The 12,732-nt window shown below is 46.6% G+C and overlaps 1 protein-coding gene across 1 annotated transcript in view; it reads left to right on the top strand.

Moving 5' to 3' along the window:
- The first annotated feature begins 7,183 nt into the window (after positions 1–7,183).
- The window catches only part of LOC146035680 (ubiquitin carboxyl-terminal hydrolase 12-like), a 123,054-nt gene continuing 117,505 nt past the window's right edge, over positions 7,184–12,732 (top strand). The window contains exon 1 of the mRNA XM_083159267.1: positions 7,184–7,533. Within this exon, the coding sequence (XP_083015393.1) occupies positions 7,447–7,533 (87 nt within the window). The 5' untranslated portion in view covers positions 7,184–7,446. The remainder of the gene's footprint in view (positions 7,534–12,732) is intronic.

The following is a 12,732-nucleotide window of genomic DNA, read 5'->3' on the forward strand; positions in this document are numbered from 1 at the left end:
GTTGCTGTTCTGTAACGTGCCTTGTCTCTCAAGCACTGCTGTGCCGGGAGGGTCAGTGGGCACAAGTTGCCTTTATTTCCTAATAAATTTGAGTTGTACCGCAGAACGTTGCCCCCTTTCATTGAGGTGTTCCTCCTCCAGCCACCGGAAGACAGAAGAACGGACGAACCTGAGTCGCCACTGAAGCAGTAAGGTAAGGGGAACCCGTTCCCTTCGTGCACCGGCCACCACATATGCGTGCTGTGTATGTGTGTTGTGTGTATGTATATATGCTGTGTGTGTGTACTTGTGTGTGTGTGTGTAAGTATATATGCTGTGTGTGTATGTATATATGCTGTGTGTATGGTGTGTGTGTGTGTGTATGTATATATGCTGTGTGTGTGTGTACTTGTGTGTGTGTGTGTAAGTATATATGCTGTGTGTATGTATATATGCTGTGTGTATGGTGTGTGTGTGTATGTATATATGCTGTGTGTGTATGTATATATGCTGTGTGTATGTGTGTATGTATATATGCTGTGTGTATGTATATATGCTGTGTGTATGGGGTGTGTGTGTGTGTGTATGTATATATGCTGTGTGTATGGTGTGTGTGTGTGTAAGTATATATGCTGTGTGTGTGTATGTATATATATATATGCTGTGTGTATGGTGTGTGTGTGTGTGTATGTATGTATATATTCTGTGTGTGTATGTATATATGCTGTGTGTATGTGTGTATGTATATATGCTGTGTGTATGTGTGTGTGTTTATCCTTAGTGGGCCTCCCCTTATCTTAAGTACCCCAAGCTCCCTGGATACTTAGGGCCGGATTCAGAGTTGATCACAAAAGCAAAATCTTTCTCAAAAGGGTAAAACCATGCTGCGCTGCAGGTGGGGCAGATGTAACATGTGCAGAGAGAGATTTGGGCGAGTTATTTGTTTCTGTACAGGGTAAATATTGGATGCTTTATATTTACACTGCACATTAGAATTCAGTTTGAACACACCCCACCCAAATGTATGTCTCTTTGCATGTTACATCTGCCCCACCTGCAGTGCAGCAGGGTTCTTCCCAATTGAGAAAGATTTTGTGTTTGCAAACAACTCTGAATCAGGCCCTTAATCAGGCTCTATCCCCAGTGACAACTTGTGTCTGCAGACACCCCCTTTCCCCACTGTAGGTCTCCAGCCTGGCATTTAGGGGAGATCACTAGTTTCCTGTGACTTGGAGATGGCATCTTATCTCGGGTCAGCCCACCGTGTGAACAAGGTAAGTTCCAGATCTGACCCGGGACTTTGGTGGGAAAGGGGTAGACGTTATAAGTTACACTGCACATAAGATGCATTGTCGGGTGCAGTAAGAGTGGAGGAGATAAATAATAAGCAGCAAAGAGAAGGTTCATGTTTATAATACCCCTTTCTCATCGCACCTAATTACCGGGTACAAGCCGGTTTCTTGCCGGTTCAACCCGGTAATTAGGGTGATGTGAAAGGGGTTTCCGGGTCCCGCAATCGGGTTGCAACACGGCAATACGAACTGGTAAAAAAGAAGGGTTCTTACCATTTCATTGCCATGTTGCTGTGCAGTATGAATGGGTTAAACGGGTCGAGCGTCCCTTTTCCCGTTCACACTATGGAGGAGACAGAGCTTGGAGCAGCGCCAGCTCTCTCTCTGATGATGTGCCAACACTGTTGCAGTGTGAACATGCACATGCAGGGTCGCACTGGGACTGAACCAGTTAAAAGTCCCGGTGCGACCCTTGATTTGTGATTTGAAAGCGGCATTATAGACAAGTTACATAAGAAGGGATACAATTAGCTAACAGCTAATCCTGACCAACACTGATCACTGATTGGTCACTTCCACAGGCAGCCTCATTTAAAGGAGGTTTAGAAGGGTTGTGGATTTTAATATATTTATCTTTTATCTTCGTTGCTTATTGTGTTCTACGGTGGAGTGCGTGGTAGTATACCTGCGCACCGAGGGGTTAGCTGCAAAGCACTAGGCACGGTCTGACTTCACCGTCCTGATAAATAGACAGTCATAAAAAGTAGGTTTTTGTGCTGAGCTCTATTGTGTTCTACGGACAGACAGCCACTTACCCGGTCATACATTCCCTCCTCTGGCCAGTCTGTCCCATCCCACGAGGTGACACGCACTCTGTCCTCTGCCCGCAACTCTTGTGGGATGTAGGCCTGTAGGACCCTGCGCAGGCGGTTGCAGCGGGAAATAGAGGAGTCGTTAGCTGCAAGGGAATCGGTACATCTGTCAGAATGAACTTAGGTCTACAGTCATTAGGTCGACCCCACTAGGTCGACTGGCAAGAAAGTCGACCTGATTTAAGGTCGACATGGGCCAAGGTCGACATGACTTAAGGTCGAATTTGCATAAAGGTCGACATGAGGAAGGTCGACTGGTCATAAGGTCGACATGGGTTTTTCACTGTTTTTTTATCCGAATGTCGACACAGTCGACATGGACACAGTTGGCAATGAGAATCGGACCCTCGCATCGCTCGCTTCGCTCGCAATGCTTCGGGCACGGTGGCTCGCCACAGCTTTAATAACCTCCTCCACGCCCTAGTGGATGGTAGGGCATGAAATACCGCCTGTCGGCACATGTCGGCTCAAAAAACAGTGAAAAACCCCATGTCGACCTTATGACCAGTCGACCTTCCTCATGTCGACCTTTATGCAAATTCGACCTTAAGTCATGTCGACCTTGCCCCATGTCAACCTTAAGTCAGGTCGACCTTCCTGCCAGTCGGCCTAATGACTGTAGACCTAAGTTCATTCTAATAGATGACCGCTTCCCAACCCACAACAGAGAGAGCCGGCACCAGGAAGGGTGATCCCTGGGCAGGACAAGGGCCTGTGCAGTGCTGTGAGCTGCTGACCTGTAAGGAGCGGGGGCTGCGCAGCTGTGTGACCAGGAATGGCGCCAGGAGAGCCAGGCTCCTCCAAGTCCCCTACTGCTGCCACCTGCCAGAGGGAAGGGAACCGCGCTGCCCCCACTAGCTGCCAACCACAGGAGGAGCCCCAAACCCGGAGAGAACAGAATGTGTGCTGCCAAGGTGTCCTACATAGTGCCTGCCCGTGGAGGAGCCGAGAGGTTAAAGACTAGAACCTCGAGGAAGAAGGTGCTGAGGGGGTAAATTACCTGGGAGCACACCCAGCCGGAGGATTCTCCCGGGGTTGCACCGAAGAAGATAGAGGACGCAGCAAGTGGAGACCAAGGACTGCAGGCACCGCGTAGGACACCCGCTCTCGAGAAAGGACACGCAAAGGACCCCTAGCTGGAGACCTGTAGAAGCCCCCTCAGTGGTGCGGAGCTGCCCCTAGAGTTGCCTGTCCGAAAGTGTGTTTTGAACACTAGGCAACATCAAGGACAAGAGCCGCGCAGAGGACAGGTGACAGCCCAGTGGAGGAGAGGACAGAGGAAGATCCCCTGCCTCATAGGAGCCGGAGGTGGAAGCAGAGGCCGACCCAAAACAGCACGACAGGCGGAGCCATGGACGACCCAGCACCTCCTGCTGCAGGAGCCGATGACACAGGACACAAGACAGAGATCCTCTGGGAGCAGCCACAGCCATTACACCGCAACTGCGGAGCGCAGCATCCCGGGCGTGCTGTGTAGCGAATCCAGAGGGACTTGTGATGCAGTGGCGGTGAGTACCCCCTGATCCCGGGTGCTTGTGGCCCTCCTTCCTGATATTTCCCCATATATTAATAGGTACGTGTGTCATATTGCAGGTTGTTTTATTAGTGATCTATCTAAAGTGCAAGAGTAATGCAGATATTTCACAATTGTATTATATATATACACAATTACACGCTTTGGATGGGATGTTTTTGGCATTTTGGACTGGCTCCCATCGACCAATCGGGTTCTTCCTGAACTTACCCACCTCCTTTTGGTAGACTATGGTTTGATCTTGGTGTCTCGCAAAAATTGGGTCTTCCTAGTTTGTGGTATCTTATCCGCAGTAATGAAGGTGGTGATCCCTTATCTATTATTACATTGGCATACGTGTGGGAGGGTGAATATAGCAGGACTTAAACTTGAATGGAATTGAAGGTGTTAATATAAGCATGCTAAGGTCCTAATTTATCAAAGAGTGATAAAACTCGCTGTGATTGATAACACATGTTGCATATGATAAATAGTGCTCCAACCAATCCTCCCCAACCGCCATGTGTTCAGCCCCTGTCATTTGTTAAAAAAATGACTGTTAGGGGCGGATTGGCTGGTGTACCAATTATCATACGCAACAAGTGTGATCAGTCACGACGATTGTTATCACTCGTTGAAAAATGAGGGTACTCTTTACCTAGAAGGGCGGCCATCGCGACCATTGAATGCACTAAAAATCGGGTGCGACGCGATGCCCGCGATGGCCGCGATTTCCCATAGGGACCAATGTTAAAAATCAGATTGACCGCGATTTTAGTGTTCAATGCCTCAATGCCCGCGATTTTTACATAGGAAACAATGTTAAATGGGCCACAGAGCCCTAATAGTCACCGTGAACTCTGAAATGGCCCCCACAATTGTTAACGCCACCCCACGATCAACGTGAACCCGAAGCGTGGCGAGCGCAGCGAGCCCGCGAGGGGCGGCGGTACGCGTCCTCCGACCTTTTCATGCTCTACTATCCACGTCGGCGTGGAGTTGAGAATAGAATAGTGTGGCGAGCGCAGCGAGCCACCGAGGCCCGAAGCGTGGCGAGCGGACGCGGATACCTTCACAGTTATACGCGTCCCCTCGCGGGCTTCACAGGTGTCCGTGGCGAAAAGCGGACACCTGTGAAGCCCGCGAGGGGACGCGTTTACCTGTGAAGGTATCCGCGTCCCCTCGCGGGGCTCGCTGCGCTCGCCACACTATTCTATTCTCAACTCCACGCCGACGTGGATAGTAGGGCATGAAAAGGTCGGAGGACGCTTACCGCCGCCCCTCGCGGGCTCGCTGTGTGCGCCACGCTTCGGGTTCACGTTGATCGTGGGGTGGCGTTAACAATTTCAGAGTTCACGGTGACTATTAGGGCTCTCTGGCCCATTTAACATTGATTCCTATGGCCAAATCGCGGGCATTGAGCCATTTAACATTAAAATCGCGGTCAATCACCGTTTTTAACATTGATCCCTATGGGAAAATCGCGGGCACCCGATTTTAATGTACCCGCGATTTACCCGCGATGGCCGCGATTTTTTACCCCCGACGCCCGCGATTCCAATCGCGGGCGCCGTTCTAGGTAAAGAGTACCAAAATGAGTAACTCTGTAGCGCTTTTAGAGGCTCCTACCCCTCGGCCAGTATGAAGAAGGGCTGAGTGTGCGTCCATGTTGCTTTTACTGCAACGTCACCAGGACCCGCACACCAGGACCCGCACACACACAACGTCACCAGGACCAGGACACACACACACACACACACACAACGTTATTCAAAATATATATAGTCTGTTATGAAATATATATTATATACTGTATGTAAGAGAAGGAGAACACATATATATTTCAGAACTCAGCCACAGAAGTAATTTTGATGGCTTTCAATTAACGGATTTAAACTGGCAGTGGTGGAGAGGTGCCCCCTTGAGAGCAGGAGCCCGGGGGCAGATGACTCCATTGCCTCCCAGAGTTCTGCCTCTGCTCTCTGCATTCCACAGCATTGATCTTGCTAACGATGTCCTCAAACACGGCCGACAGAGGATGTTGCTATGTTTGGGAGTGCGCATAGTCAGCGATGTAGGGGGTAATGTAGGGGGTAATACACTCCTGATTGCAAGACTAAAAATGTGGAGGCCAGGCGATTAAGGAATGTCTGCGCATGTATATAGATCCTAGTGCTCAGGCCATCCACTGATAAAATACAGCGTCTTTTTTTTTGCATAATCAGTGGCCATAAGCAAGATGATTGACAGGAACCCAGTGTTTGGGGGTATCACCCGTCCGTTTTCTGAACGTGTCTGGGAAGGCATGTGACATCCCTTCTGGCCTCGATTGAAGCCACCGAGTAAGTTCTGGGCTTGGCACAGACTGCAGGGGTGCCGGACGGGTTCCCGACAGTCGGGATCCCGACAGTCATTTACCTGACGTCGGGATCCCGACAGTCATTTACCTGACGTCGGGATCCCGACTGTCAAAACACCGACAGCCGGGTGCCCGATGGCCACCCGCTATTTTCCCTCATGGGGGTCCACGACCCTCATAGAGGTAGAATAGAATAGGTGGCTCGCGTAGCGAGTCCGCAAGGGGCTTTTCTGCGCTCGCCATGCTGTTTGAGTACAGGCAGTCGGGATGCCAACGTCGGGCTAATGACTGTTGGGATCCCGACTGTCGCAGTCCCATACCACACCCGACTGCACACACACTGGGAAAATCATTCAGTGGTGAGTTAGGTGCAAAATGGATTTAGCTATTCGCAGGTAGAGTGGCCAATCCCGGGAACAGCGGGATCCCAGGATTTGGCCCCAACATTGGCCGGATTTCTAGATTGGGCTGTGCACCCACTAAAATGCTGCCCGGCTTCTCCCGTCCCTGGCTCTGCGCAACGGCATTTGTTATATTAAGTAAACCAATCCCGGGATTGAGCATTTTTCAATCCCATATCTCCGGATTCAAAAAATGCCCAGGGATTGTCATCCCTAAACGGAAACCATTCGCAGGCTTGCACGGGGTGGGATTACACTCTGTCGCTATGGCGACTATATAACTAATAGCAGTATATCCATAAGGTGCTGCTAAATCTGACCGGAGCGATCAGGTCTGAATAACCCCCATCGGGCGTAGCAACCCTTCTAATAACCGGGTCGAATGGCCGAGTTGGTCGACCTGGGTTATTTGGTTGGGAGCTTTCACACCGCACCTCAAGCAGGGTCGCTCTAACATCCACCCAGCAATAATTCGGGTTTAAAGTGCGATACGAAAGGGGTATGGTTTTGTTTGTTTTTGGTGTCAATGCCAGCTGGGTATCTGTATATAGCAGGGCTGGGCAATTGCGGTCCTCCAGATGTTGATGAACTACACATCCCAGCATGCCTTGCATCAGTTTCAGCATGGCCACATAGCAAAACTAATGCAAAGCATCCTGGGATGTGTAGTTCATTAACATCTGGAGGGCCGCATGGTTGGCACTGTCCTGGGTTACACTCATAACAGACATATAAGAGACTCCATATCCAGCCGCACGCGCAGTCTCTATCCCTGTGCAAAGTGGGGATTCGGGTTGATTTGCGATTCCATCGTAGACTCTGATGTTCTCTGTACTGTGTCTCGGACTAATCTGATGGCAAGGAATCACAGTGTGAGCTCTGCACTAAGTCATTAGCCCCTATTAATGTCATTGTTTCATTCATAGATGGAAACTGTACCTGCTAGAATATTTTCCTAACCAGAAGCCGCATAACTGCGATACTTAGACATTGGAGAATACTTCCATCTAGATTATCTGATTTACTGAGAATGGAGAACGGAATGGAGGAGAAGAATCCCATCGCTAATAAGCTATTGAATATAACCTTGGAGATCATCTGCCTGCTGACTGGGGAGGTAAAATCACAGTGACATCACTCTTTTCTCTATTACTGACACAGGGACCTGACTAGGGAGGTGAGTGGGTCTGGGTGCATCACAGTGACATCACTCTAATCTCTATTACTGACACAGGGACCTGACTGGGGAGGTGAGGGGGTCTGGGAGCATCAAAGTGACATCACTCTAATCTCTATTACTAACACAGGGACCTGACTGGGGAGGTGAGGGGGTCTGGGAGCATCAAAGTGACATCACTCTAATCTCTATTACTGACACAGGGACCTGACTGGGGAGGTGAGGGGGACTGGGGGTGTCACATTGACATCACTCATCTCTATTGCTAACAAAGGGACCTTACTGGGGAGGTGAGGGGGTCTGGGAGCGTCACAGTGACATTACTCTTATCTCTATTGCTAACACAGACCGGACTGCGGAGGTGAGGTGGTCTGGGAGCATCAGTGACATCACTTTTATCTCTATTACTGACACAGGGACCTTACTGGGGATTGAAAACGGTTGATATTCAAGAGAGAATATCAGAAAAGAAACTCCCGGGTGGGGCACAACCTTCTATAGTAATGTATATATCAGTCTAAAATATCAACTTTATTATTACTAAAATTGATCCTTTAGATGGATCAATGACGAACATGAGACAAGAACATACAGATAACATGAATAATAGTATACAATTGAGAAAATTCGTGAAAATATAATGTAAGGTCTGAAAAGAGGACTAAATTGCCTCTATATTCGGTATCACAAAAATATCAATGTATTTATGTAAAAAATTATTATTATTTCAGACTGGGCACGTCTTCACTTGGCCAACAATTGGTTGACACATCAAAACATCAAGATAAATACAATACTTTATCAAAACAAGAGGCTCACTGTCAAACAGCACACATTTATCTAGCAAATGTGTTCTGACTTAAATTGGACTGCACAGTCATGGATGTAATGGAGACGGGAGCAGTGGTGAAGTACCTGAGCTGTGTATACTCGCGGGGAGTAGCTGTTGTCTGTGCTTACGGTGGCAATCATATACTTGCACAGTTGAGCGGACTCAGCGAGTGTCACAGGTACGAGAGTAGAGCACAAAGGGGTTTCTGCTGTCTCCAGGGGCGACCAACCTGGCCCTGTTATACAGAGACAGCGCAGAGTCAGGTAATGGGTCCTCCGGAGATGAGAGAACCCTGATTGGAGGGGGTGTCAGTAAAGAGAGCACCTTCACTTTAAATCCCTGGCATACGCTACTGTCCAGTGTGTACGTCCATAGACATAGTGAACAATGGTTGAGCGGTATGTCTGGGTGGTGAATTGCAGAAGAAAGTATAGATTGCACTGCGGTACTATTGTTTGGATTTCTGAGTCACTATTGTACCATGCAAAAGGTGGTAATAAGAGAAAGATTTTTCAAAGAAGTGCAAGTCTAAGCTGCCACAATGGGGGTATAATGCCCTATATTATCTTGGCCCAGAAACAGAACTAAGCTGGCTATCTAAGGGGTCACCCTAAATTAAATGGACCTATTGGCCAAGTAGCCTGTAAAACGGTGTTGAAATATTATGCTGATCTGTAGTCCTATGACGGAAGATAACACTGTGATATCGATTATGAAATGTACTGAGTATTTTCCTCAGTTATCTCCTGTGCAGTGATTTTTTTGATTTAGGATATACAGTAATTCCACATATAGACCAGGGTGCAAGAGATGGAGAAAAAATCCCTATGCAATGCAAACACACAGCTTAGCGCAATAAATTGCCTGAAATGTACTGGGTATTTTCTTCAATTATTTCCTGTGCAGTGATTTTTTTGATTTAGAATATACAGTAATTCCACATATAGATCAGAGTGCAAGAGATGGAGAAAAAATCCCTATGCAATGCAAACACACAGCTTAGCGCAATAAATTGCCAATTACTGTATTTAAATATAGTGCAACACTCTGTCTCTGTATGTTAAAGTCACAGTTTTATGTATTAAGGTAGCAATCCACTGTAGTTACATATAGTGCAACATAGTATATGCAATGAATTAGTACTAGGTGACAAGCCACTGTAACTAAATATAACGTGACAGGAAATAAGCAATAGATTATTATCTAATAACCCCGTAGTTAGAATTACAGGGAATGTATTTTTATATTTCTTATAACAGAGGCAGTGCCCTGAGGGCTGTTAGACTCACGGACACCCAGTCCAGGGTGTATCGCTGGGGGCTCTGTGCAACAGATAGCGAAATCCCTCAGTGTGTATGCCCCAGTCAGGATACTGCGACCAATCGGCAAGGTGAGTATCATCCGTGGTGTTAGATATATACACTGTCACAGTAGGTAGATAAAGAGAAACAGTCTCAGTGTAAGGATAGATGATGATAATAAGATGCTCTGCGTTGTTTTAAAGAATCTACAGCGTCTTCTGAGATTTCTACAGGTACAGCCGTGGACTCCGCTGTTTGCCCTGTAAGACAGCTGAAGTAAGCTGTGTCTATAAAGGTTACAGAGGGAGACAGACGGTGATTAGATATCCCGTCCAGGGGTTAGTTCCATCGGCGGCAGGTGAATAGAGCCGCCAGTGTGTCTCTCCATCGGCTGCGCTGGTATTCAGTGGAAGCCTTTGGCTTTAAATAAGCAGGTTGTAGCGGGAGACAGACGGTGATGAGATGTCCCGTCCAGGGATTAGTGCCGTCGGCGGCAGATGAGCTGAGCCGCCGGTGTGTTGCTCCGTCAGCTATGCCGGCATTTAGTGGGAGCCTTCAGCTGGCCGGGGGGTCGTGCTGTTTGCAGCGATGAGAGCCAAACAAAGATATGTGAAGCGTGCCGGGTCCCGCTCGTGCACAGCGGGGACCTGAACAACCGAGACGTACGTTTCACTATGGAAGCTTTCTCAATCGGTGTAAAGGTGTGCTCTGGCGCCCATTATTTAAATGGTGTTTGGCCAATCCCAGGTGGGGGCAGGTGGAAGAGGTGGGGAGGAGAAATGAGCTGGTCAGCCTAATAAAGAAGAATGATTTGCAAACATGGGACTGACACCGTCTATTGATCATATTTAGAGGAGGAATTAATTAGCGGGGAAAGGGAGGAAGACGTTGCGATCCTGACTTAGAGGAAAAAGGAGCATGTGGAATACTGATTATTATTATTAAAAACATTGCGTGGTCACAGATAAAGATATGTTAAATATTAATGGTACATGGGCTATATGCCGCAGAGCGCTGAAAATGGTGTATGTTGTATATACAAGAAAAAAATAATAATTATAATTTTAATAGGAAAAGTAATGTAGAATACTGATTTTTATTGAGGGCATTATATGGTCATGAATAAAATTATACACACTAGATATTCATGGAACAGGGGCGTTGAAATAATGTTTAATGTATATAAAATGAAAATGTGAGATAAGGATCATTACCTTTTAATGGGAGTTATGAAGTCAAAATAAGTGTGTAATGGTGGTCGATTAGTGTACAAATATAATATATGTATAGATGAAGCCCATATTTCTATCTAGCTTTCATATATTATTTTATTCTCTTTTTTTCTTTTTTTCTATTTTTCTTCTTCCTCCTACTATATCAATAGACAAGGTGCATAATGACAAGTGAAAGATGCATATTTAATAAAGTGCAGAGAAATGTGTATGTGAGGAAATGCATGCGTGTATACTGGTGTACACGCATGCGGAGAGGACCGCGAGTGCATATCCCTGTGTAAACAAAGGCAGAGAGTATGAAATTATAAATATGTAAGCACATATATGTGAACTAAAAATAAGAAAAATTAATAATGATAAAAATGATGGGTTTAAGATCACACCCACTGGTGTGAATGGAAAGCGTGACGAAAAAAAGGGGGTGAGCAATGGTGACAAAATTTCATGTGATATTGTGAAGTGGGAGAAAAAAAGGGGGGAGGGGAAAGATTATGCGTGTGAAAAGGATGAGAAATACAATAATTTTTGGGGAATGATATGGATTGATGAATTATTACGACATAAGAAGAGGAAGATTATAACTAAATGGGGGTTAGGTACAGATTTATGGGTTTAAAAAAACCCCATAATTGATGAATTCATTCAGACCCATGGGAGTTACTGAGTTGAGTCTGAAAGTCCAACTGCTTTCCTTTTTCAAAAGCTCCCTGGTAATGTCACCTCCACGAATCCCCAGGTGAAGTTGCTCTAGTCCAAAAGCCTTCAGACCCTTAGGAGATCCTCCATGGTGTTTGTGGAAATGACGTGCCACAGAGGTTAACTTTTTTAGTTTTTTGAGATCAGAGGCTGCGTTTCGAATACTCCCAACATGCTCGAGTATTCTCTGTTTCAGAGGGCGTGTGGTCATGCCAACGTATCTCAGGTTGCATTGGCATTCCAGGCAATAGACTAGACTCTTAGTCTCGCAATTGAAATACCCTACAATCTTAATTTGTTTGTTGGTCCTGTCCATCACAGAAGATCTCTTATCCAGGAAGGCGCATGCTTTACAATGGCCGCAGGGATAAGTACCCGTCGCCTTTGCCAGTGTGGACTTTCTAGTTTTAGAGAAATGACTCTGTACTAGGGTATCGCGGAGGTTCGGTGCTCTGCGCCAACTGCAATCTGGTCGTTCTCCCAGTGCTTCTCTGAGGATGTTATCATTTTGAAGGATAGGCCAGTGTCTGGAGAGTATATTTTGTAATTCCCTCCATTCATTACAAAAGTTGCTAATGAAGCGTATCGGTTGTGACGATGTTTTGACCTTGTTCTGTGGGAATATAAGGGTTTGTCTATCACATGTTCGGGCATGATGTCTGGCGCTCTTAATGCACCTCTTGCTATACCCCCTACTCAGGAGCCGGTTGGAAAGTTCTTGGCTTTTGCTTTCATAAGACTGGATGTCAGTGCAGTTTCTGCGGAGACGCAGAAATTCTCCCTTTGGCAGATTTTTAACCGTCGGAGGGAAGTGAAAGCTCTGGTGGTGGAGCAGACTGTTGGTAGAGGTCTGTTTTCTAAACAGTTCAGTTTTAAGTGCTCCATCCACATCCTTATACAGGGTGAGATCCAAAAAGGTAGCTTGCTGTTGACTATACTCATAGGTAAGTTTAATATTGAGTGTGTTGGTATTGAGTATGTCAATAAATGCTCTCAATTCATCCAGACTACCATGCCACAGCATAAGGATGTCATCAATGTATCTATACCAACCTACAATGAGGTCGGTATAGAT

This window comes from Crinia signifera, chromosome 9 (assembly GCF_055691185.1).
Source record: "Crinia signifera chromosome 9, ASM5569118v1, whole genome shotgun sequence".
Lineage (NCBI taxonomy): Eukaryota > Metazoa > Chordata > Amphibia > Anura > Myobatrachidae > Crinia > Crinia signifera.